General features: G+C 35.1%; 1 protein-coding gene across 2 annotated transcripts in view; it reads left to right on the forward strand.

Annotated features, from left to right (window-relative positions):
* LOC119643542 overlaps positions 1–20010 on the forward strand; it is a 52195-nt gene extending 32185 nt beyond the window's left edge. For both annotated transcript variants that reach the window (XM_038042923.1, XM_038042924.1), the window contains exons 3-6: positions 9668–10396; positions 10466–10622; positions 16709–17071; positions 17134–20010. In XM_038042923.1, coding sequence (XP_037898851.1) covers positions 9668–10396; positions 10466–10622; positions 16709–17071; positions 17134–19515 — 3631 coding nt within the window. In that variant the 3' untranslated portion in view covers positions 19516–20010. The remainder of the gene's footprint in view (positions 1–9667; positions 10397–10465; positions 10623–16708; positions 17072–17133) is intronic.
* Positions 20011–25549: the final 5539 nt, after the last annotated feature.

A 25549-nucleotide genomic window follows, 5' to 3' on the forward strand; every position in this document is an offset into this window, starting at 1 on the left:
ATAACACCAATGTTACGGCTTACTTATTAGTATTATGAAAAAATTAGATGAATTCGTTACGTAAACTTTGCGAGTATTGTGAAATCATGACATTTTTTTTTTTTGCGGATTGGAAACACTATTTTTGACCTCTATGTAAAATTTCATGTCAATATATTCCATTGCTGTAGAGTTTTTTTGTTTTTGGTGACTATTCTACGCCGCAAAGAAACTGTGACGCAAACACTGCGAAGAGCGACCAAAAGCTCAAGCGACATCTAAAGATGAAACATGGTCGTCAAAGAAATAAAAGATTTGGTCTCCGAAAATCAGAGATCGGATGATAAGACCATTTCATTTGGTTCAACCTAGACCATTTTAAAAGTTGTTGTGTGTTTCAAACACGCCAAATTTGGACTGATTTCAAATGCAACAATTTATTGGAGACGGAGTGTCGTCTTGGAATCAGTGATATAACGAGTTCTAACTACCATTACGTCATGAGAAGCACCATTGCGGGTAATGGCATTTGGCGAGAAGTACTTGAGGGTCGACGGAATTAAAAGCTCTTCATTTTAAAAACGAATTAATTTTAATTTCTGAACACAGTAGCATGCGCAATATAAAAACGTTCGGGAATATTTTTCTAGATCACACCCAATCAATTGGGCAAGGTAAAGCAGAATGGACGATCGGTCGAGTGGAGCACTGCGTAGTGGAAAGTATCACAATGAAATGAAACAATTTGATTAAAGTTAACATGTCACCAACGGTAAAAAATGCAATGCTAAGTCACATCAGTTATGCATGATTATTGGCAACACAATCGTAAACTTCTGTACTTCAAAAGAACGATAATAGAATCTGCTTGTCTTTCCGCAAGGACATAAGGTTGTACCTAGAGGAAAGCATGCCAAGAAAAATAGGCTAGGGAAATGTGCAATATTTGATGCCCGTTTGGTATCCATAGGTTGTAATCAACGGTAGGAATTCGATTACATCGAAGCATTTTTACTTATGTTTTAAGAATTCAGAAAAAAAATTTTTCTTTCCAAAACGAGGTTATATGCACTGAAACAGTTCGGCGATGCTTGCAACGCTTGCTTCGTTCAAAAGCATGGGTCTCAGAGTAAGCAATTGTGATAAGCGTTTATACTAAAAAGGGTGTGATGGTGAACTTATCTTCATAGTGGCACACTACGGGGTCTGACACCATGAGGCATTCTCGTTTTCACGTTTAAAACTCCCAAGTGGTAAACAGATTGGGCAACCGCGCTTCTATATTGTTCACAGGAAAATGTGAACAAAAACATGCTGTTTTAGAACCGAAAATAAAGAAATCAATGTAAATGTAAACAAAAAATTTCAATCAATCTTTATCACTTATCAATAAACGAGCGTTACAATTGTTAGTTTGGGGAAAAAGAAATCCATTATTTTTTCGGTAGATGGCTGCACTGATAGATTTCTCGTAAAGTATCGATAAAACAATTTCATATTTATGCTCGTTGGAAAGGTGACATTTCGCAGTAAAAAAAATTCTTTTGCTATTTTTTGTTTGGTGCATTCAGTTGTGAGTTACAGCGTGTTAAAAATGGAAGTGAACAAAGAGAAAATTCGGTACATTTTACAGTTTTTCTTTGACAAAGGCGAAAATGCAAGCCATGTGGCTAAAATTGCGAATGGTGTTTATGGTTCCGATGCTGTAACAGCCAATTATGTGCAGTTTTGGTTTCGTAGATTCCGTTCAGGAATTTTTGATGTTAAAGATGCACCTCGCACAGGTAGGTCGGTCGTCGAAAATGTCGATAAAATCGGAGAAATGATCGAAGTTGACCGGCATGTTAGCAGTCGTAACATCGCGCAGGAGCTAAAAATCGACCATAAAACAGTTTTAAACCATTTATACAAAGCTGGATTCAAAAAGAAGCTCGATGTTTGGGTGCCACACCAATTAACAGAAAAAAACATTGTGGATCGAATTTCCATCTGCGAAGCCTTGGCCAAATGGAATGAGATAGACCAATTTCTTAAACGGATGGTGACTGGAGATGAGAAATGGATCACATACGATAACCCTGTGCGAAAACGATCGTGGTCAAAGAGCAGTGAAGCACCTCAAACGGCCAGGAAGGTTTTGCTATGCATTTCGTGAGACTGGAAGGGGATTATTTATTATGAGTTGCTTCCATATGGCCAAACGCTAAATTCTGATCTCTACTGTCAACAACTGGACCGTTTGAAGATAGCGATTGACCAGAAACGGCCAGAATTGGACAACAGGAGAGGTGTCGTGTTCCACCAGGACAACGCTAGGCCACACACATCTACAGTGACTCCCCAGAAACTTCGGGAGCTTGGTTGGGAAGTTTTAATGCATCCGCCATACAGTCCGGACTTGGCACCAAGCGATTATCATCTTTTTCTTGCATTGCAAAATTTCTTTAATGATAAAAAATTGGAATCTAGGAAGGATTGTGAAAATCGACTACTAGAGTTTTTTGCAAATAGAGACCAGGACTTCTATGAGAGAGGCATTTTGAAGTTACCTTTAAAATGACAACAAATCGTACAACAAAACGGTGCCTATTTGACCCAAATCGGACAATCCGAAGCATGTTAAATAAAGTCCTGAAAAATAATGGATTTCTTTTTCCCCAACCTAATATTACATTATCTCAAATAATAGAGCACCGGTTGACGTTTACAAAGAAGTAAAAGTCAAATGTAGAAGATTACGTAGATGCAGATGGGATAGTGAAGTGATTGGTCGGAGTTTTTTCACTGAAATCATCTCCTTTGTTGTCACTTCATTAATGAGCTAGGAACACAGGAATCAAACATTTGCCGCTTTCAACAATATCAAAGCTGAATGTATGTGACGACATTCAATGCTGCAAAACAAGCGAAGTATTTGTGCAAATCATTAGTGGAAACTAATCATTACAAAAATTAACTTTTAACATTACACGCCAGCAACGAAGGAGCGTAAAGACTGTATGCTAATTTGAAGCATCACAACAGAAATGAACACCTTAAATTTAAAAATCGCTATATACAAAAGGTCGTTCAAAACAACAAAAATTGCTTTGGGGCTCTGTTCATGTAAGGAGATGGTAGGTAATATCTTGGTAAAAAACTTATCGAAAGCAAGACGTTATGTATGAGTATTTCTACTTGACACAGAACAATTTATATTGTAAGACAATATCTACGCCGGCGTTGTTGGAGAAAACAGGTAGTTTTTATGTAAAGGATATTTCCACAACACTGGCCTTTCTCCTTTTTTACTTTATGTTTGTCGTCTACTTTGCAATAAAAGCTGGATACCAAGGACATAGTACACTGTAATTTCGACTACTTTTCAAACAATAGAATCTCTAGAAGCTCCCAAGTAGTTTATTTGAAACATGTGAAGTAAATATTTTACCATTTATTTAGATTTTTACACAACTAACTTTACAAGGACTCTATTTATATCAACTCATTAAATAAAAAACTTGATTTCCATTTGAAAAAACAATACTATAGCAATGTGAAAGCTTTGAAAGCCACCGTTTTAAAGTTAGGCAGTTTGTCATTAATGAAATCGGTTTTCGAAAAAGTAAGTAAATAATTTATGTCTGCTCCACTACTATCATAAAAAATTTTAAAAACCACCTATGTGGATATTTAAAAGCTAATTCTTGATTACTCAATAGAAGAGTTTTGAAATTAAAGTAATCATATGCTTTGTGATAGTAATATCAACTTAGAAATGCTAACTCTGCATGACTTGTACGCCGCTTTTGTCGAATTTCAGTATTGTTTTAATTTCCAAACACCAATAAAAGAAAGTGAAAGTCAAATAGCAGCAGTTAAAAGAAAATTCTTGTTTTCTTAACAAGAAAAATAAAATTCACTTAGTAAATTTTTCTATATAAATATTTGTTGCTTTTTCTCATCTTTACGTAGTCCGGATAGCTTGGGCCTGTCTTGCATTGCTTGTTCTTTTGAGGAGTTTTTTCTTATTTTCCAAAAAATAACTCTTGTCCGCCGCTCTTATACATTCCACTGATGGATAGGGACAAAATCATTTTGTCACAATGTTCGCATCACCGTAAAAGAAACTTCAGAGACACTATAAAATTTATTTATTTATCTACATGCTTGATAAATATATTTACAAAGTATGGATTCAAAGCATGTCAAATAATTTAAAACACTGTTAAACTGTTTTGAAAATTCTACAGCACTTGAGATTTGAACCGGCGCCCAATGAGTTGCTACCCGCAATCCTTTGTCTACTGGGGTACCCATGCGAACGAGGTGAAATGTATGCATAGCTACCCGTTCGCTGTTTGTGTGGTGGGCGTCTTATTGAAGTTACTGAACGCAGGTTGGTGGCAAAAAGGCCAAATTGGTTATGCAAAACTTCAACAATAAAATGTGAACTGAAAGTACCTCTGTTTCTCCAAGTAAAACTTTGTGGGTTTTTGCTCACCACTGGTGAAATTTTCTAAATTTTCTTTCGCGACGACTGGTCGTTTTAAAAAAAATACGCAATTACGTGATGGCTTCGTTCTGTTTTAACAGTGCATTTAGTTGGGTGTTGGACAAAAGAAGTAGGAGAGTAGAAGGCGACAATCTAAGTGTGCTAATTGAAATCAAATACGGCGAAGGCCACAACGTTTTAAGTTTATTTTGACTTATTTTTATCTCGCCGATGTGACTGTCCAATAAGCGAGCATAGAGAGTAGATACCGACGCGCTAAATGTGGATTGCGTTACGGATTCAGCTTTTCTTAACACATATTAAGTAAAAACTTGGAGACTAAAACGTGAATGTTAATAGATTAAGAAGTATCATATAAATTATATAAAAAAATGGTTTTTAAACATACAGGAGCTTTTGCGCTTTTGGAAAATAGTTCCAGCTACACATCGAAATCTTAAACGTTCCAACCTTTTTTATGTAATCACATCAAAGTGACTGCCATAAAACTTATCTTTCATTATTTAATTTTTTAAAATAAGTTCATTTACAAAAATTTTTTGTATATAATAATTGTAGCCATTATTTTTAGGTTGGAGTGGAACGAGCATTCTACATTTTACCCCAAAAACGGAAACAAACGACTAGTCGCTCCATATAATAAAAAATAAAAAAATATTATTTTATTTTTTTAAGTAGATAGCTGGTAATTTGAGGATTCCGTATTAAGAGGAAAAGTGTTATAGTATAAATGTTGTTTGATTAGTATATAAGGATAATTGGTGTATGAATTTTCTTCAAGGAAGTGCTGCGCGTGATCACCTTACAAACATTTTATTTAAAGTACAAGGTTTACAATATTAAACCATGAATCGATAGAAATCATTGTTTTTATTCCTATTTCGTTATGAGCGTAAATATTATAGTCATGAGAATAACTTATATACAGTAATTTATTTTATTCATATCTGGCTACAATTACAGATTCAGCCATATTAAGCAACACCCTTAAGGCTTAAAAGGTTTTAAATTACATTATTATAGAAAAAGCCATCAGAAATACAGCAAATTTAATGATGATCAGTTTCAAAATAGACAAATTTTTGTTTAGAATATTTTTATACTTAAAGCGAACTAAAGTCTAAGCGAGCCTAAGTGTTAAAACTATGGCATTGTTTATTAAAGAACATCGATCCAGAAAAGCAAGTAAACAGTGTACAATATTAGAAGCATTAAAGACAAACATAAGTCTGTGCAAAGTATTGAAGACGAACATAAGTCTACATAAACTATGTCATACAGCTACTTACAAGCCGCACTGAAATACCAACGCGCGACCATTGACTTAGTAGCCGCGAGTCTATCCGCTGCACAATGCGGTAGCCCAATGCACGTAAAGGATGTTGATATTACTTTATTAATGTTAAATGTATTGTAATTAAAAGTAAAGCAATTGTGATAGTAAAAACAGTAATAACAAATATAATAAACGTGAATAAGGAGGTATGACGACTGTACTATTTTACAGCTTTTCTTTACTTAACGACTATGCGATTTTAGAACTTTGCCTGCCGCCATCTAATGAACGACTGACTACTTGCTTCTTTCTGTTTCTCTGCCAAGTCACTTTGTCCATTTTGCTTTCTGTTGACTCTATCATTTTATATGTATATTCTCTAACTAAAAGTGAGGAATAATAACTGTAGGTTGTCTCGTAGGTTACCAATCCTAGGACCTTTAAATCGCATGCATTTAAAAATGACCAATCGTTTTGAAACTGCTCCGAAGTCGTCTTTCTAAAAAATAGAAAATAAATTGTTATTATTGAACACCTGGCCGCTTGTATAATTGGCGTTCCTGCGGCAGACGCAAAAGTTTCATGAAAGTATTCTATTACGGATTTTCTCATTATTTCGTAGCACTGTATTCATAGTTCTAACTAAATTTTTCCTAAAAAATAAAGAGTAGAATCTAAAATTTGCGTACACTCGTCGATTCTCTCTAGTGGAATATTGGTGTCTGCAGATTTCATGTGGCAGAGTTCACGTTTCTGCGAAATAGATCAAAGAGTCATTTAATAATAGTTTCCCTCCTCTGACATCGTTTAAGTGTCCACGTAAGTTTTGGATTTGTGGGAGAACACCATACATCATAACACGTACATCTCTTATATGAGTTAAATTGTTACTCGTTGTCAAATCTGCGCGGGGTCTGCCGAATTCTATTTTTACTGGATCGAAATTTTCTAATGATTTTGGAGCGAGAATGGATAATGTGGTTAAAAAGGACGCGTGGTTAGCCTTTCTGCATGCGACATAAATTGTGGCTGTACGTATCCTCTTTTTAAGATGAACAACTATTTATGGCCACATAGCACCTCGACTTTTGCGAATGGTGATCCCTCCGATAAGAACAAGGGAAAACTGCTTTTCTTCAATATTTATAGCCTTATATTTTTTGAATTGAAAATTTTTAATAATATTTGTAATTAAAATCCAAAGAGATTCTGATTAATATTCTTGATTAAATTTCTTACTGCAGGCGTCAGCACCTACAAGTAGGATAAAAGAATGCGATTATTGCTAATAAAACCTGTTAACAATTCACCAAAAGCTTCTAAAACACTTCAATGCTAATTTAGTGATAATTACTTTCAATACTAAGGTATTTATATGAAATACGCATTGAAACAAGAAAATTTAGGAAATCATAGAAATTAATTGAAAGGTGTTTGTCACAATTGGTGTTAACGGTGAAATTATGATTTACAAGAAGGGACGAAAAACAATGAAGACAAAAACGACAACTAAATACATCAACATGTGATTCGTTTTTAAGACGAAACTTGGCTAACAAAGGCTACAAATGCCACCAAAATTTTGCCAACAACAGGAGTCAAAGTTTCGTTTTGATTTTGAGTGCACCAATATCTCAAAATCGATTACGTGGTACGAAACGGTGGTAGTGTTTCGTTAGACTATAGCGTTCGATTTCTTTGGAATTGTAATAAGCTTTTCACTCGCTGAATGTTTAAGGAGTTGTCCATGACATTATAATCTAGATTTTTAATACTCTTTTGTTGTCTTTTCAAATGACTTGTTATTAAGTTGAGCTTGAAGTTAGTAATGTTGTCAAAATTAATCCTTTTCGTTTACACGAAGAATCCGTAACAACCGTAACTGCACGTTAACGCAATTCGTGCATAAGCCTTAGTCCAGTTCATAGTTCGTAAAGGAATTATCAAATATGACACATGTACGTAATAGGGCTAACAGTTCCTAGAAGATTTTTCGTTAATTCCTTGCTTACAGTACTCTTTTATTTTACTATACCGACGAGTAAAAGCGTGGAAAATGATTACTTCATTTTATTCTTTCTCCCAACACATTGAATTTGTGTCGACAACCAGATTAGGTACTCGTTTTATGTCGATTAATTGAACCAAACATATGCTTTTTATAATAATAAGTTATGTTACTTTCCTCTGGAATATGTTACTCGACAACAATTTTACGTCCGAGAAGGAAGGTGAAATTTTACATTCGATATCGAGAAAAATCCACAAACGAAAATACGCCGTCAATCAGCTACCTGTTATAAGCTTTGCAATGAAAGTGTTGACATCTAATGTAAAAATTAGGTTCTGCTTTTGTTTAAATCGAAAATGGGAATTTTACTTCGGTATTCGTAGGAGAACATTCACGCAATTTAATGCTTGTTGAAATTTTAAAACTCAATGCCGTTAGAAAAAAAAAAAGTAAAGCTCCTAATTAATACCCTACATTACCTTGCCTTATTCGTTCATTATAACCGGGATATACTAAACCGTATGCTTTGTGTCCATGTAAAGCTGCACTTTTGATGAAAGCTCTTCATATAAGCGAACAAAGCGTGAATTAACATTACCAAAATTTATCAAATTTAAGTTTCTTGCTAAAGATTTCATTGCTTTTCATCCATTTTTCTCATAAAAAACTAAAAATTTGTTGCCCTATAAAGGCTTATATATCATAAGAAACCTTTGTAGGGTGGGCTTTACAAAATTTGATGTCTATTTGCTATGGTTAATTTGCATGCCAAACTGCTGCCTGTTGCATGTTTTCATAGTCCAATATTAAAAACTAATCCCTTATGCTATGTAAAGGCTGAGTTATTATGAGGACCTCTACATGAAATTGAGTCCAAAAAATATACAATATCCCCTTTCATCATAAAATATTAAAAATTATGTTTTTTTCCTACTTTTAATTAGAAGTGGTCCAAGTCGGATAAAGTTGATTTTGATATTGACCATTATGCTGAGTATTACGAAACAATTTTGCCCGCGAAATATTGGAAATTACATCTTTTTACGATATGTAGTTTCAATTGTTGTAGGAGCAGTTATACGGTAGGGGATTCAAATAATCCGAACCTAATTTTACACATCAACTTAGTAAGTTAAAAAATTATTAATCAGCGATTTTTGCCCAGAAATTAGAAATTATTTTTATATAAGGTGCTTCAAAACAAGGCGTTATGCGGGCAGTGATCGCAGAGGTAATGGGCCCCAATACAATTTCAATAGGACTCGTCCTTGGCCCAAAATCATCAAAATAACTCGACTTGCAGGCTAAACACAAGATCACAGAACTGACAGATGGACAGACACCTTTACTTTCACTTTCTGAATTGATCGGTATAACAAAAGGTGTCTTAGATAATTTTGGGTGTTGCAGAAACTTAGTGTGGCTCTGCACGACAATTGGTTTAATGTCGAAAAACGTTTGATTTTTCAATATTTAATGGTGAAAATTTGTCAATAATATGTAATTTTATATAAAAACGCTTTTTATTACCACAAAATTGAAGGAATAACTGAATTAGACAAAGTGATGAGTGGCATTTCATTGTCGGCCGTATTATAAAATTTTTGCTTATATTTACATTGCTTTCGTGAATTTGTAAAATGCTAAATTTGCGAATTTTTTTTGTTGCTCATTATTTTAACTAGGAGTCTTTTAAGGTACTATTTCACAATATTTCGTCTTTTTACTGACCATGAATAGTAGCCACTTCTGATAAAAAACCTGAAAAAAGATTTCGAATATTGATATCACACATTTTCTGGCTGTCTATGGACTTTTTAATATTAGTACTCGACAACCCCGATAGATATTTGTAATCTTTATACTATATAAATCGCAATTTCTATTTAATTTATTACCTTTTTAGAAGTCTTTCACCGACAAATGCCAAGCCAGAGAATCAAGATGATGGTTACGAAACAAGCGCTGGTGATGTTCTTACTCCAAATTCTCATGTTTCGTCGACACATTCGGTGACACCGCAGCATCACATGCAGCACGGTACTATGACTTTATTACCACCGGCTGCTAACTGTGATGAACAACGACACGTTCATCACATCCAGATCCAACGTCAGCAATCGAATGTTGATTCTCAGTTGAATAATAATCTTGGTGCTGATTTGACAAGCGGAGATACAAGCGTAAATATGCCACCAAGTGAACCGTCCTACCATTTCGTAGATGATGAGCTGACTGTTAATGAAACAATCCGCGGCATATTAACGCCGCCTCCCCAAACTCATAATTCGTTAGCAGGATGTAAATCTCAAGATAGTCACTCCAGTTACATGAATTTGAACAATAATCCTGCGCGTAACACACCTCACGCTGATCTATTTGGTATACAACAAGCACCAGAATCCATGCGCAGCTCCAGCGATGCTGTATCCACTCAGAAACATCCACAAACTTGTTTTGAACTGCAATGTCCTAACAAATGTCATAATAAGTCTCAGCAAAATCATGTAATATTTCCAGAGAGTTCAGGTTGTGCTGAAGTAAGCGCGTTTTGCAACATAGCAACACCCATACAAAAGAGAAGAGGACGTAAGAAAAAACTAACCTTTATTGGAGGTACAACATCTCTGGAAAAGTAAGCCATTCATATTTTTTTTTTTTGTAAAAATTGTCAAATCAAATTGTAAAATTCTGTAATTTTTAGCTGTACTTCCCACAATCTAGATGCAGGATGCCATACTGAACAATTAGGAAAAGCTAAAGAGAGAAAAAAGCATGATCGTTTTAATGGAATGTCGGAAGAAGAAGTTGTTAAACGCACCTTGCCAGACCATTTGTGTGATAATTTAGATATTGTAATAGTGAGTGTAAATTTCCTCTTCATTTATATCTCTAAATTGATATTTAGTTACAATTCGACAAGTGCGACAATTTCTTGCAAATAGTTAGTTTTTTGCAAGTATTCTTATAATTACATCTTGTTGGAGGAATATCTCGTTTAAATCAAATGTGGATGAAGATTCATCTCACTCGCCAAATATAGTTTGCCACTTTTTCGAAGAGGACGGTTACTACAATGATGTGGGTTTTATATAATACGAATGATTAATTATTTTAGTACGCTGAGACTATATATTTCGGCAGATATTTTTTTACGAAGGTTTGATTTTAAAATACGCATGTAGACGATCTTCTAGAAGGAAAGCAGAGTGTTTCTTATATGTGAAAATATTTACCCCACTACATTTATGCCCACTACATATTAAATGTTATGTTGAACCCGTAGTTCTAAGAATTTAAATACAATAAGGAGGATAATCTAAAATTGTTTTGACAGTTTGAAAGAATATAAATTTATCTTTCAAAAGGGTTATCATATTGCGGCTTACTTCTCTTCCACAAGCATGTGTTTCGGAGCGAATAGGCTAGTGCTTCCGAAGGACCGACGAAAATTTGAAATATTGTAGATGTTTTTTCGAGGTAGTATTAGTTTTTTTATATTGTGAACATACTTGGGGGCAGGGCACAGCATTGATTTAACCTTGAATTTTTGCCTGTTCGTACCAGACGTGCCTAGCTTCATTTTTGCGGCTATGGTGAATCCGTAAAAGCGATTGGTTAAATTGACCCACTTTGGTAGAACTAGATATATGTCGACGACATCGCGAAAACTACATCAAGCAGAAAGAGCTGATTGTGGGTATTTAAAGTTTTCTTCATATATATAAACGTCTTCAAAAATTTGTGAAGCTTTACATGTTTTATAAAAATTTTTTTTAAGTCCAAAAGTTGAGAAATTCAATTGATCTTGAGGCAAACAGATAAGTTCTTAAGTTGTGTTGTATTGTAGGCTGGTATTTTCAACCATTTATCGCATTTCAATGCCAATACGTATGCTACAACTTCTAAAACTTGAAGGCGATATCTTCATTTATTTTCATCCGAGCCATATATATTCCCATCGTTAGTTTGTGGGTAATAAAAAACAAAGATTTTGGAAATAAATTGGGTTTTTTATTTATCTATTTTATCTTCCGATTGTTTTACTCAAGGGTAACTCAAACAATAGCATGTTAATCATGTTTTTCGAAATTATCCAAAGATATCGTTTTAGTTTTGATAATCCGCCTGAGTGGCCGAGTAGGCAAGAGTCTCGACTAGCAACTCAATTATCCTGGGTTCAAATCTCAAGTGCGGTAGAGTTTTTAATAAAAGCCGAAAGCCTTAGACGCTAGTGCTTTAAGACTTTAGTCTTAGAATTTATTCTTTGGCTAAATTTATAATAATAATAATAATACTAATAATAACTTTGATAATTCTAATACAATGCACACCAAAGAGTGTCTAAAAAATAAAAGCGACCAAACGCCGAATTATAGGTACGTGATAAAAATCATCCTTCTATCTCTTGTGTTTAGCAATGGACGGAAGCGACCTTTTACTTATTTATATTCGAGAAAATGATAGAAGTTAAAAAAGACCATCATGCAATTCCACTCCAAATATGTTCAACATTTACAATGTTCAGTCAAAGAATTACAACAAGCAGGTCTAATGACTTTAATTTCCGAATATATCCACATCTAAAATGATACACAAACTCAGAGTGACTCAAACATTAACAGAAAGATTTTGGTTGCTGCCTTTTTCTTGGCCGAATTCTCCAGAGACATGGGTCGTTCTTTCTGACGGCTAATTTACTTTTAAAGGTATAGGCAATGAATAACCAAATGCGAGCACATGTTGTGCTCACTACTGCAAGATGTTACATTGTTCGTTTTTGACTTTGCCCGAAATTCACTTGCACACAATAGTTTAAAAGGACTATTAGTTGAAAGACATACTCTTTGTGAGAATACTAGGTTTAAAAAGGCACTGTTCGACTGCTATACGGGCTACTGGAATTTAATCAGACGTTGTCGTTGACAGAAATGCGTTAGACAACGAAATACTAAAAAAACTATGATTTATGAAGATATCCAAAATTATTTCAGTTGCACTAATTGATTCAAGCGTTGGTGGCAAGCAAGAGTTCATGAAATGAGCTCATAATATTCGGGATGTCTTTGCCAAATGAGATATTACCCATTCCGCCCATCAACAAAGAGATATTACACAACGTAATTAAAAGAGAAGCTAGCATGTGCGCCAACTTATCCAAAAGATGCAATTCTCAATTATTTTCACAATCCATTTTACGCGGGTCCAGATCTCGATTAAGGTACAGAATCAAATCCCATAAGCGATGCTATTACCACTGTACGTTTGGTAGTAATGCTAAGAGGTCCAACGAACGTTGCACTCCCTACCAAATACGACCAATAATCTAATTTCTGCCACTGTAGTGACGACGGACAATTCGAACAAAAGCAACAAATATTTATATTTGAGGGGACACGAAATAAAAGTTTAAATAAAAAATTATTGGAGCGGAAGTATCTGTCTACTATATTTTCATATTATGAAAGTACTTCCGATGTTATACTAACAGCTGTAATAGACTCAACAATTAAAACATATGGAAAAACATTACACTTGAATTTAAATTTGCGACGTCAATTTTCTTTGATATCTTTGATCGCTAACCTTAGTCCGCCGATTTTTGGAGTTGATTTTTTTGAAAATATGCGGTTTATTTGTAGATGTTAAACGCCAACATCTAGCAGAGCTGTTGGTAAATATATCCATTAATGCTATATTACCATTTTTTTTTCTACGACCGGCAGCTTAAGAGATGTCCGCTGTATGTGCGGTCATGGAAGGGGTGTAGGAAGAGAGGGATTTGTGAATGTTCGACCAAAGGTGGGAAGCCCGGTTAAAAATGACGATTTGAAGGATTTAATTCTTTTATATCTCCGTAGAACACTTGCCATGATTATGCCGATACACAAGTGCAATACTACCCACATTACGCCGATGCTTAAGGGTATCGAGAGTTCTGGACACACTTTCGACACACAGGAGCATCTGGGCCTTTCACTGTATGCGGTCGAGGGCCTCCAAGCGAAGTTCGGAAGCTCGTTACTACACATGCGAGCTGTGTTCTAATTTTGGCTGGCCACAGATGGTGTAAATGGTGCGGAAATCGGTTGCAATGAAGTATTTAGATTTAGAAAACGAAATGTATGCGTTAACAATGATGGATAAAATGGCACTACAGTACAATATATATGTACATAGGTTAAGACATATAATAACTGTGGGATGGAGTCATGGTGACCATAGGCGTTGTGATGTGGAGTGTAACGAAGCGGTTGCCTCGTTGAAACATTTTGCGGGGTTACCCCTTTTGTGATTCTAAATGCAAACGTAAATAAAACATATCTCTGAGATTTGTATAACATTTTTTTTTAGTTGCTCCTTGGACCTCGCCACTATTCGCCCAAGTACAACATCAGTGAGATGTTCCCCAGGGGAGTCTTACGGAACTCTTACGGAACTGGACCCTTTTCACCCAATTTTTGATGACTTGTTTGCAAATAGCGGTCAATACCTAGGCCGTAACTTGACGAATATTTCTTTTTAAAGTTTTAAGTGTTCGAAAATTGTTCTTATAGACTGGATCCTCTAGTTTCTAATTGTGGTGATTCTCGCTACGATTAAGTGCCTAGTACCTCAAGTAAACTCTCTGAAGTGCCGTTTTTATTTAGATTTTTATTTGAACTCGAATAATATTGATTTTTGTATTTTAAGTGAAATTTTTCTGAAAGATGACAATTTTTTTTGAAATTAAAATTGTCAATTGTACTTCAGCCTATTTGCTATAATGCTGTTGACAGTTTTATTACCGAAACCATGAATCTTAAACCGAATATTTTCATAGTATCATACTATCATTATACTTTCCACCCAATGTTGCTTTCCACAAAATGTGATTCTAGCTGGAGATTTCAATGCTAAATATTGCTTGTGGGACCATCGGCTCCCAATCGACAAATGCAAGATCCCTGTAAATTCCATCAATGCCAGCAGTTTTATCGTTTCAAATAATGGTAATCCCACCTTTTAATCGGAGTGATCACACGGCGAGCAGTACCTAGGATCTAACTTTCTCTGATCTACCTATTTTATCATTCAATTGGTATACGAATAATCTCTCAATTGGCAAAAGTCGATACTCTTCCATTTTATTTCACAGTCGCCGCAATTCCATTAAAAAAATAAAAAATTTCATTTCACGTAACTTCCTTATGGACCGTCTGTTTAAAGTTGATCTTCCTTCCGATTTATATTTAATTCAAAGTGCTTTCAATCTGAAATCAAGTCTGCTAGAGCCAACATTCTGATGTTGAGCCCTTCTCACCTAAACTTTGGCTTACCTTTTCCCAGTTGACACCCTTTCCTCGATACCAAACAGCAAAGAAAGAAAATATGCCAATTCAGCCAGCTTTTTCATTGAATATATGAAAACACTGAAGGAATGGAAGTCCGAAGTTAAAAAGGAGAAAAGAACACATAAAGCTGCCATGATTAAAGAGTTGTGTGGCAATGGCAACTTGCGTTTTTTCTGGAATTATATCAATGGTCATCGACATTTTAGTGAAAAATTAAATAGTTGTGCTCTATAAAACGAGCAAAATAGTAAAAGGTACTTAGATATGCTCGAGAGCTACATGCCAAGTGCCTATCAAATGCAATATCTTCAATTCCTTTTAGTAGTCTCAATAATATACCCTTCTTATTACGTGAGTTAATGTATTATTTACATTCCGGAAAGAAAGCTACCGCTGCAGGTTGTGATGGAGTTAAGTACGATATAGTTGAAGCACTGTCGGGAGAAGCCTAACTAACTGTTCTGTTACATGCAATTTATAACCGCTGTTCAATTAACTTTATACCCTTAGATTTGCGATGCGTCAAAGTTTTTTCCATTCCTAAAGCATGTAAAGAACTAAATGCTTTAAAAACCTTCAGAGCTATTTCGCTAACATCTGTATTCATAAAGATTATTAATCTTTTGATTGAAGAGAGACTAACTGATTTCTCGAAACTGGGAACATTACACCCGCTCGTTCTTATGCAAATTTACGAATAAGTGCGTTAATAGTCTATCTTTTCTCACAGCTAGTCTAAAGAAATCTGGTAAAATGGTTGTTATGCTTTCTCTGGATATCAGCAAAACCTGTGATTGCGACAACTTTGTGAAGAGTGGTAGAATTCTCTTCAACTTTTAAATTAATCTTCAAATACACCTATGTATATTAAACTTTATATACAGACGTGTCTTGGTAATGGGTATAAAGTTCAAATATACGGTGGTATTCCACAAGGCAGTTGCTTGAGCCTCATACCCTACAACTAATTTGCATAATCTTCATGGCGATAAAGCTCATATTTTTCAATAAGCAGATGATTTCTTAATTATATCTGCGGATTCATCCTTTTCAGTGGGCGTGGATAATCTCTCGATAAAAGCTAATCTTTTTTTCGATGTATGTACCGATCTTAATTAGGAAACTAGGCTCTTAATCAAAGGAACTAAAGTTAATTTCTTAGATTTTTTTGGTAGAATTGTAAATGACGGTCTAACTCACGATATATATTCTTTTCTTTAATCAGAATTTATCTCTATAACATTCTTTTTTTCAGCCAAAGATTGCAACGCTATTTTCACATAACTTTTCAACAACTCAAAAATCTACACTTACACTTAATATATCGGCTTTAGCTATCATGACCGCATATTTTTTTCCTCGTTTTTTTGTATACATTTCTTGCAAATAATTACCACTGTTTATTATCCGAACATAAAAGCCAAGAATCTTATTGGCTTAATGTACCTTAATTCAGCGTCCAAAGAAAAAAAAAAATACCTTACAGCTTTTATTGTTAATCGATATCATTGTCAGCATTGCTTTAGTTTTATATATAGTTGATTTTGTATAAAGAATTCAATACAGAGCTTGACAAAAAAACACTATTTTAAAACTGTTTTTTTCTCCGGCAGATTGGCATCAATCCCGGCTTGTTTGCTGCTTACAAAGGCCATCATTACGCTGGTCCAGGAAATCATTTTTGGAAATGCTTATATTTGTCTGGCTTAACTCAAGAACAAATGAGCGCAGATGAGGATTATAAGTTAATAAAATGTGGCATCGGATTTACAAATATGGTTCAACGAGCTACAAAAGGTTCTGCAGATCTTAATAGAAAAGAAATTAAAGAAGGTAGTCGGATTTTGCTGGAAAAATTACAACAATTTCGCCCAAAAATTGCCGTGTTTAACGGCAAATTGATTTTCGAGGTGTTTTCCGGGAAAAAAGATTTTAACTTTGGACGTCAACCCGAGTACGTAGAAGGGACTGATACGGTGAGTAAGGTTGCATATATATTTTTGTATTCGCTTATAAGTTCTGATATTCCTTTACATAGTTTATGTGGGTTATGCCTTCATCATCAGCGCGTTGTGCTCAGTTACCCCGTGCTGCAGATAAAGTTCCATTTTACACTGCACTGAAAAAATTCAGAGATTATTTAAATGGTTTAATATCGCACATAGATGAATCCGAATGCGTTTTTACAGAAGAACGCATTAGAGAGCAATGCGAACAAGAAAGTTTGAAAACTTTTGTCATTCATGACAGTTCACAACAACAACAATCCAGATGTTATTCGGCTGCTGGAAATATTGGTCCAAATAATAGCAATCAGTCTCAAAATTCATCTGCCATCGCAGATAGCTATATTTATGATTCCGAAGCTAATCGCAACCAGACTGAAGGTCAGGTACCTTCACTCAATGAAAATGGTTTTATGATATCTTCTTCATCGTTCTTAGGTCAAAAAATACCTGAAAAAAAGAAGCGTGGTCGTCCTAAAAAAATTAGAAATCAAATTATAATTGACCCGGTAACCGGTACAAAGATTCAAGTAACTAATCGTTTAACAGGAGAAGAATATAATAACATTCTTAATCTTTCAATGGTTCCGAGCATGGAAGGTGATATTCCGAAAAAAAAGCGAGGACGTCCGAAAAAAGTTAAGCAACCTCAACCTTTTTTAAACACAAATTCACATCCCTCTAAATTAACCCAGAAAGCTAATATAATGTCCGTGAAAACTTTATCTGTGCCTAATGGGGATTTGGAGTTACCACCACAAAAGCATATGCTTCACGGTGAAAGTACGGCGATGTATGCTACATCACCTCATCAGATGATGTATTCGAATTCAGGTTCGCCTACGGCGTTGTCCGCAATAAGTTGTTCATACACGAAAAAAACTCCACCGATATTAGCAACAAGTAACCCAAATTGCGAGAAACATACCAACGTTGGTGAAACGGAGGTTATCGGCGCACCGGTGGACACAGATACGCCTAGTTTAGTGATCCAACTTATGCCAAGTGCTGCAGATAGCAATGATCCTCACATGAATCAATCACCAAGAGAAAATTCGCCGAATTTACAAGGGCAAGTGGAAACGTCTGCGAGCATAGTTAGCAGTGCGCAGGTTCTTGATCTTGAAGACGAGGAAATTATTTCATTGCGACACAGGCAGGAAGTGCCAAATTCACGTTACGGCAGCCCTGGTCAAAGAGAACGAGCTGAACATGCTAGTGGTGAACCTTTTCATCAATGGCTTTCTCCTCAACTTTCACATACACATTCACCCACTGCAGGTTTCACGCAAAGTTTGCAACCACAAATACGTTGTCCGTCTCCGTTATCACACAATCAGCAGCCAGGCCTTCACTATCATGAACAACAGGTGCAGCACATTCAAATGCAGCAAAATCATCAGCAACAAGTGCTTCCGCAGTGGTCTCGCCATAATCAACATTATGATGATGTCAGCGGTACACTTTACATAGTGTCCCCACGTCAAGAGAGGAGTCATCACATTGCTGAACAGCACCAAAATAATGTGACATCACCGTTCATTACAGCTGACGTATCCCGTAAAAGTCTTTCAGGATTGGAATCCCTAGTCGACCAGATTCCAACGATTTCTGAAAATGAATCTGCAACTTTGGCAGCATCGACGCCCACTATTCACGCTCACAGCCTGCAGGGGCAATCACAGCAACAAACTTCCTTCACGGAAGCTCAAACTAATCCTTTTGGATCACCTTCGATTAGTAACCCAAGTGTTTTAAATGATAACGTAAATAATCAACATTCAAATCTAAGCTCTCAAAGTGTAAACGGCAATTTCTCTGTAAGCAGTTTAGTTACGTCTTTGCCGACATCAGATGCTAACCTAGCTAACCGAGAAAACTATACACCAATTCAAACTCCTCGACCACCTAGTGCCAGAAATACCTACCACCATTCTAACTTCATGGCAGCTGCGGTTTTGGCGGCTGCCGCTGCTAGCTCTCCGACGAACCTTTCAACTTCTACTTCCCATCATGCCCCTCATCCTCAAATGTACATGGATCCGCAAACCCGATTAGCCGCTGTTGACTCTATTTATTCCACTGCTCACCATCACCACCCCATTCATCATCATCATCACCCATCAAGCCATCATCACCCGGCAACTCATTACAGTTCTTCCCAACATGCTGTCGACTACGATGGTAATCCTTACAGTACTCAAACTAATGCTCACACGTTGCACATGCCTAGTCCTAACTACCCGTATAGTTACTCTACGTCTGCAGCTCAAAGCAATTATCCCACATATGGTCATCCCCACGCTGCTCACCACGGTCATCCGCATGCACACCCACACTCCCACGCTACACACCATTTATCTATGTTTGATCGTTTCAAACCCTCCGATATAGGAGGTTATGGAGGTTTCTGATGGTGATTTACAGATGTAAGTATGTAACCAGTAGAAGGCGATAAAGATGGTAGATTCAACCAAAGAAAAACACATGTTAAGAATTTATCCTGTAACTTCTATGGAAAGAACTTCAACGATTTAAACATAAAAGTCGATATGTAAATATATATATAAAATACATGATTACAATTTTATGTGGATGGGTGTACATAAATAATGTTCAATAATCAAATTGTTATTTAATCCGCACTTTATTAGATATTGAGCCTAAAAAATCGCTTAAGCCAAACATTTCAGTTATGCAATTATTTCTGTGACTTAAATTTTAAATCTAGGAAAACTATTATTTAAACGAAACTATCTTGTTACTCAAAACTTTTATTGTGTACAAACAACATACATATACAATTGTAGTAATCTACTTGCAAAATTTAGAAAGATTTAGTTCACGTTAAGTTAAATTTCAAAGAATTAGTAACAAATACATTATCAGTAACGATCGATCATTTTTTATTTCGATGCTTATGAGTAGAAAAAGGGTGAAATTTTGTTGCTCTGTAACTTGGTGCACGGGTTATTACAACTTCCAAAAGGGCTAAAAATTGCCCGCGGCAATTAAAAATTGTACAAATTTGAATTTGAAAATTGCTGAAACTAGCTAACTTCGATATACAATTTGGCATGGTTTCATGCAAAATAAAGAATAACCAATTTTCATTCGACTACCTAGGAACTTCTTATGCGCACATGATTCTGTCGCACTTATTCATTTTTGTTCTACTTTGAATAGCAGAAAAATTTTATCGATATAAAGACATCAACTGAACATCTGGTAATCGAATTACATCACTCTTTTCCCCCTTTGCTTCTTCTTTGTATTTGCCACGGAACGACGGTGGTATATTTCTTTTGTCAAAATCTGCGTAATCTATAGACAGAAGTTTCAGAGACCCGATAAAATATACATATTCTTAAGCAGTGTCAAATTCGAATTCCACTTAGGCATATCTGTCCCAAGATGGCTCAAACCCGTCAAAGGTCACGTCTACAGTGAAACATAAACTGGAAATACCTCTGTGAAGAACGTTTCACGTGTATAAAAGATTCGATCACAGCTGAAAGTAATTTCCTTAGTTACTTTTTTTATTGTTGTATACACCCGGCTCTTTTTTTACACTTTAGATAGAATAGATATAGATCCATAGGAGTCAGTCCAAAAGAATATATGCAATTTGGTAAATTTGGAGATACGTTCCACAGTTTTAAAAAATCATGTAAAATGGAAAAATATTTTTCAAGAAAACCGAGCAAAAATATTAATAATGAAATCCATATTATATTCTATAGAACAAAAAAAACATTTTTATTACAGAAAGGAATTAGAACAAGTAAGAAAGTTATATTCGATTAAAATCTTTGGCACCGCATGCTCCTATTTATTGTCACAAAGAAGTGAATGTGCTAAAATTTATCTTTCACTGAAAAGTGACTTCCGCTAAACTTAATTTAGAATTAACGCACTTAGCTTTTCGCACTCCACGTGCCAAGTTCTTTTATTTGATGCGTATATCAAATGGTTAAGATAAAATGTATCTTTCAAGACGTGACGTCTACCATAATTAATTCCGAATTAACACATTTAGCTTGCCACATTCTACACTCGTAGACGTCGTGGTGTCCAACATATTTATTTTAGAATTTACACAATTTTTAGGCAGATAATATATTCTCATTTGAGGAATGTACAAAATAGTTTTAAACCGTCTTGTCTACCTTATGATTAATAAGCATAAAACCTAAAAAATGTGAAAAAACCAACTTTTTGAGAGCATGGCCGATTTTTTGCACATAAATGGTAGAGTTTTTAATTGATTTTTGATAACTACTTTACTTAGCTTATCACCTATGTTCTGTACTAAAATGCTTAATATTATTAATTGTATTGTATCTGTTGCGTACAAATGTGGGAAAACAAGGATGAATTTTTTTCAAATGTCGGAAGATATTAATTTTTCGTATTTCTACGTGTTTATCAATTTTTGATTTATATGGACATTATATCGGTGTTGCATGTCAATATGGGAAAAGAATGCTGGAGTGTGTTACGAAGATTAAATTTCGGGTGTCATGTATCGAGAAAAGAAATTGATATAGTGTGATGGTTTAGTGCAATTTGGTTTATAGAAATTGTCGGATTTTGTTGTAGAGAAATATGTGCAATCAGGCGAAAAAAGGTAGATAATTAGTTTGTGCCTCCAACGAATTGCGAACTCTGTAATATCCAGTTTGCTCTAAAAAAGAATTGTTAAGTCTCGAAAACCACAAAGTGAAATGTAAAAAAAAAGTATTTTCTTCAAAATTGCATATAAAGTTATTTTTTCTTCTATCAATTTTTCTGTAGCTTTACCTTTGCTTATTTTCTAAAAAAATTGCATAAAAGCATTGCTATTTTTCTTTTTTCATTTTCTAGACACTGTTTTTTTATATTTTCTTTCAATTTTTAAAAATTTTCTCTTAATATCGTTGCACTGTACTCAATTGTAGGAAAAATGTTCAGCGATCTGTTCAAGAGTACAGAACAAATATGTCACGTTTTCTGAGGTTTCCAAAGTTATGATTGAACGTCAAATTACTAACACTCGTTAATACTTAATAAAACCAATTTCACAATCCTTTTTGAAATTATATTGTTAGTGAGGTCTTAGTGATGTAATGTAATTTATAGAAAAAGCTGTTTTTCAACACCCGCTTCTTAAGTGGCATTTTTTACTTTTACCAAACACATTGTTTTTTGAGATAAAAGCTTCGCTTGCGTTACGGACTTAATACCTGTTAGGAAATTTTATAATATTCAACCTGTTGTACATAACCGGACTCCAGGTACCTGTCTTGCTGACTCTACTTACTTTATTAAATACTTCTCGTTTTACTATGATTTTAATTCTGTTGAGGGCAATAAAAAAAATTTTGGAAATTAAAAATTTTTACAGAAACATAATACGTAATTATACCACATCCTGTATGTCGCAAAGGAATTGAACATTCCCTTAAAAATTTCCCGCAATTTTTCTCTTAAACTTCCATGGGTTTTGAAAGACTACCCTTCGACATTTTTCTGTCTATGTATAAGAAAGAAGATACGTCAAGCTAACTCTTCAGGAATCTTATTGCTGAAAAAATCCCAGCACTGGAGAGTTGCGGTTGGTTGAATATTTATAGATGGGTCTAAATCCTTCCGTCTACCTCCTGTTTGCGCTGTGGTAGATGCTTCGGGAAAGGTCCTTCTTAGTCACATATTTCGCGAAAGTGATTCAACCTTCACAACCGAAGCCAGAGCTATCCTTCACGCAGGGAACGTTTCTCATAAAGATAAACTCATAACTGTCATTGTTACTGATAGTTTGTCAGTAAAAGCTATAAGCAATCTTTCGACTCCGAGATGAATCACCACAAACAAATTAAGGAATACCATTAAAACATGCGGTGATAAAATGAAAATGCTTTGGATAACAAATCTTATTGGTTTATTGGGAAGTGAGCAAGCTGATTGAGTGGCGAGGAATGCTGCTTTTGCACCTGTAATTATGGATGATGTCATGAAAAAGTTAGATCTTCAAAGATACACTGGAAGAAAATTTAAAGAGAAAATCAAGGGAGGAAATCTACAATACCATCATCAGCACTACTTTTCTACAAACCCTTCATGAATTCCATATTGCGAAACATGAGGTCATACAATTGTAACTCACCAATGGGTCTTAAAGAAGTCGTATTCCCGAATCTGAAATTGTGGACAAATTCTCACTATAAAACAAATACTTTGTGACTGTTTTAACTTTTCCTTTGTTAGAAGTATTGCATTTGGAGCAACTAATCCTATAGACATCCTAAAATCATCAACGCATATCAATACAATATGTTACTTTATTATAACTGTTAGGCTTAATATCTAATATTCTTTTCTAAAATAGACTCGAAGGATGGGGGTACAACCATGTTTGCAAATCTATTTTTGCTCAGCGTCGAATTATGAATTGGTTTAAGCATATTCGCCTAGTATAATATCTGTGACAAACATATTCCTGGTCGCAAAAGTAACGCTCTTGGCTTTAAATTTAGCAAAACTATAGGAACTACATGCATGCAGGTGGGTGTTGAAAAGCTAGTTCGAAAACACACCCACGGCACAACTTTACTTGCGACCCACTGGTTTTTGAAAAGCAAAAAAATTGGGTTTTTTATTTGTTACTTATAAAGCTGGAAACGAAGAAATTTGCGCGTATATTTCATGGACGATTCTACTATAGTAAGATGGAAAAAGTTTACCACGGCTACCCATTATTATAGAAAATTAAAATGTAATTATTTTGTCAAAACGTCAACAAAAAGCCAACAACAAACGTAAATGCTAATGTCAGATTGTCAGAAAAGCCGACTCTTACTGCAAACCGCCCCATGTAAGCAATTGTATGAATAATTATACCATCAATTCTGCTCACTATATATCAAAACTTATCTCTGCGTTATTCCCTAATGGTTTCTAAGCAAAGTTTTGCAAATTTTATATATGCCTAAATGAATGCATTGTCTAAACTGTCTATGTATTAATAACTCTACTTCCAAACCTGTACACTTGTAACCGAATGACAACCTAATCCAGAAATTGGTCTTTTAAATGAAAGACAATGTCTATGCAGGTAAAGACGGGCAAAAAGATTTCGTTTAGGTCATTTACAATGTAGTCACTAATGTAGTGGAAACCTAGGCTATCCCAATCTGTGGCGCATTCTGCTCGGTCTTTTTCGGACAGAATTGGCAAAACCGTATCGGTACTTGCAAGCTTGATTCGTCCTACTAGATATTGACAAAAAGAGAGAGGCGGCGTAGTTTTTGTTACTATTGCAAAAATTTCACCCAGTAAAAGCCAATTATGCTTATATTCGCAACAGTGTGCCACAATTTCGTACGTATATTTTCCGTTCAAGCATTTGTTCCTTTGGTGTATTAGCAGCAAAAGCAGCAGGTGAGGGAACAGAAACATGTTCCGATTTCCTTCTGTAGTGCTTATCGTTCGTGCAGATATTTCGAACAGGCGAGAAACACAACTGTGTCATCTATAAGATCACAGATACTCCATAAATCCGGATCATCTAAAAGCGAACCTTATCATGTTACCTAGGTATGAATATGGGATTATCTTCGGAATGAACTTATAGGTCCGCCTGCCATTTGCAGATCTACTGCAGTGTTCCTGCTGTTTCTATCTATGCGAGATATGAACCGAAGAACAAATTTAATGTATAGTTATGAAAACGCGGATCTTAATTGATCATCACAGAGGAACTTTGACTCGCGCAATCCACATCCCCAATAAGCGAGGAAATACACCTTATAATTAACGCATTACGCAGAAATTGGTTACATATTTAATACACAAAATTCGGATCACACACGTTGCCCATACATTGGCTACACGTACACCGATATATTTTTACTTGTTTTGATGCGAATAGATTTGTTATCGGATTAAAAAACTAGGCTCTCTTTCTTTAGTTCCGGATTTATATTTTCTTATTTATTTGATATGTTGCGTGTTGTAAACGCACCTATTCTAAGGCCAGTTATGAGTTGTCTGAACGTCAGTCTGAAATTGTCGTTACTATTTGAACAATTTGATCAATGTGTCGTCCTCCCTTGGCTTTCGAAAAAAAGCGTACATATTTTTATACTCGATTATGAAATGTAATGTTCTTTTACTATGAGGCGCAAAATTAACTTACTTGAAAAGCTTAAAAAACAAAAATTTGAAATTGAATATTAATAACTCTAAACAATTCTAAAATTTAATGCAAACATTTATAGCGGCTGTTCAAAAGTTCAGTGCAGAGGATATATCGATCAGTCTACTCACATGTACAAACGCTTCTGATTTGCATAGATATTGTCTTTTCGTAATGATAACGTTGTATTTTGTAAGGTTTTTTCTCTCAAGGCGACGTCTGAACACTTAATTCAGCTTTTCTCTCTCATTTTCAAATTATTAATAGCGTTT

Source organism: Glossina fuscipes, unplaced genomic scaffold (assembly GCF_014805625.2).
Source record: "Glossina fuscipes isolate IAEA_lab_2018 unplaced genomic scaffold, Yale_Gfus_2 61185, whole genome shotgun sequence".
NCBI classification, from domain to species: Eukaryota; Metazoa; Arthropoda; class Insecta; order Diptera; family Glossinidae; genus Glossina; species Glossina fuscipes.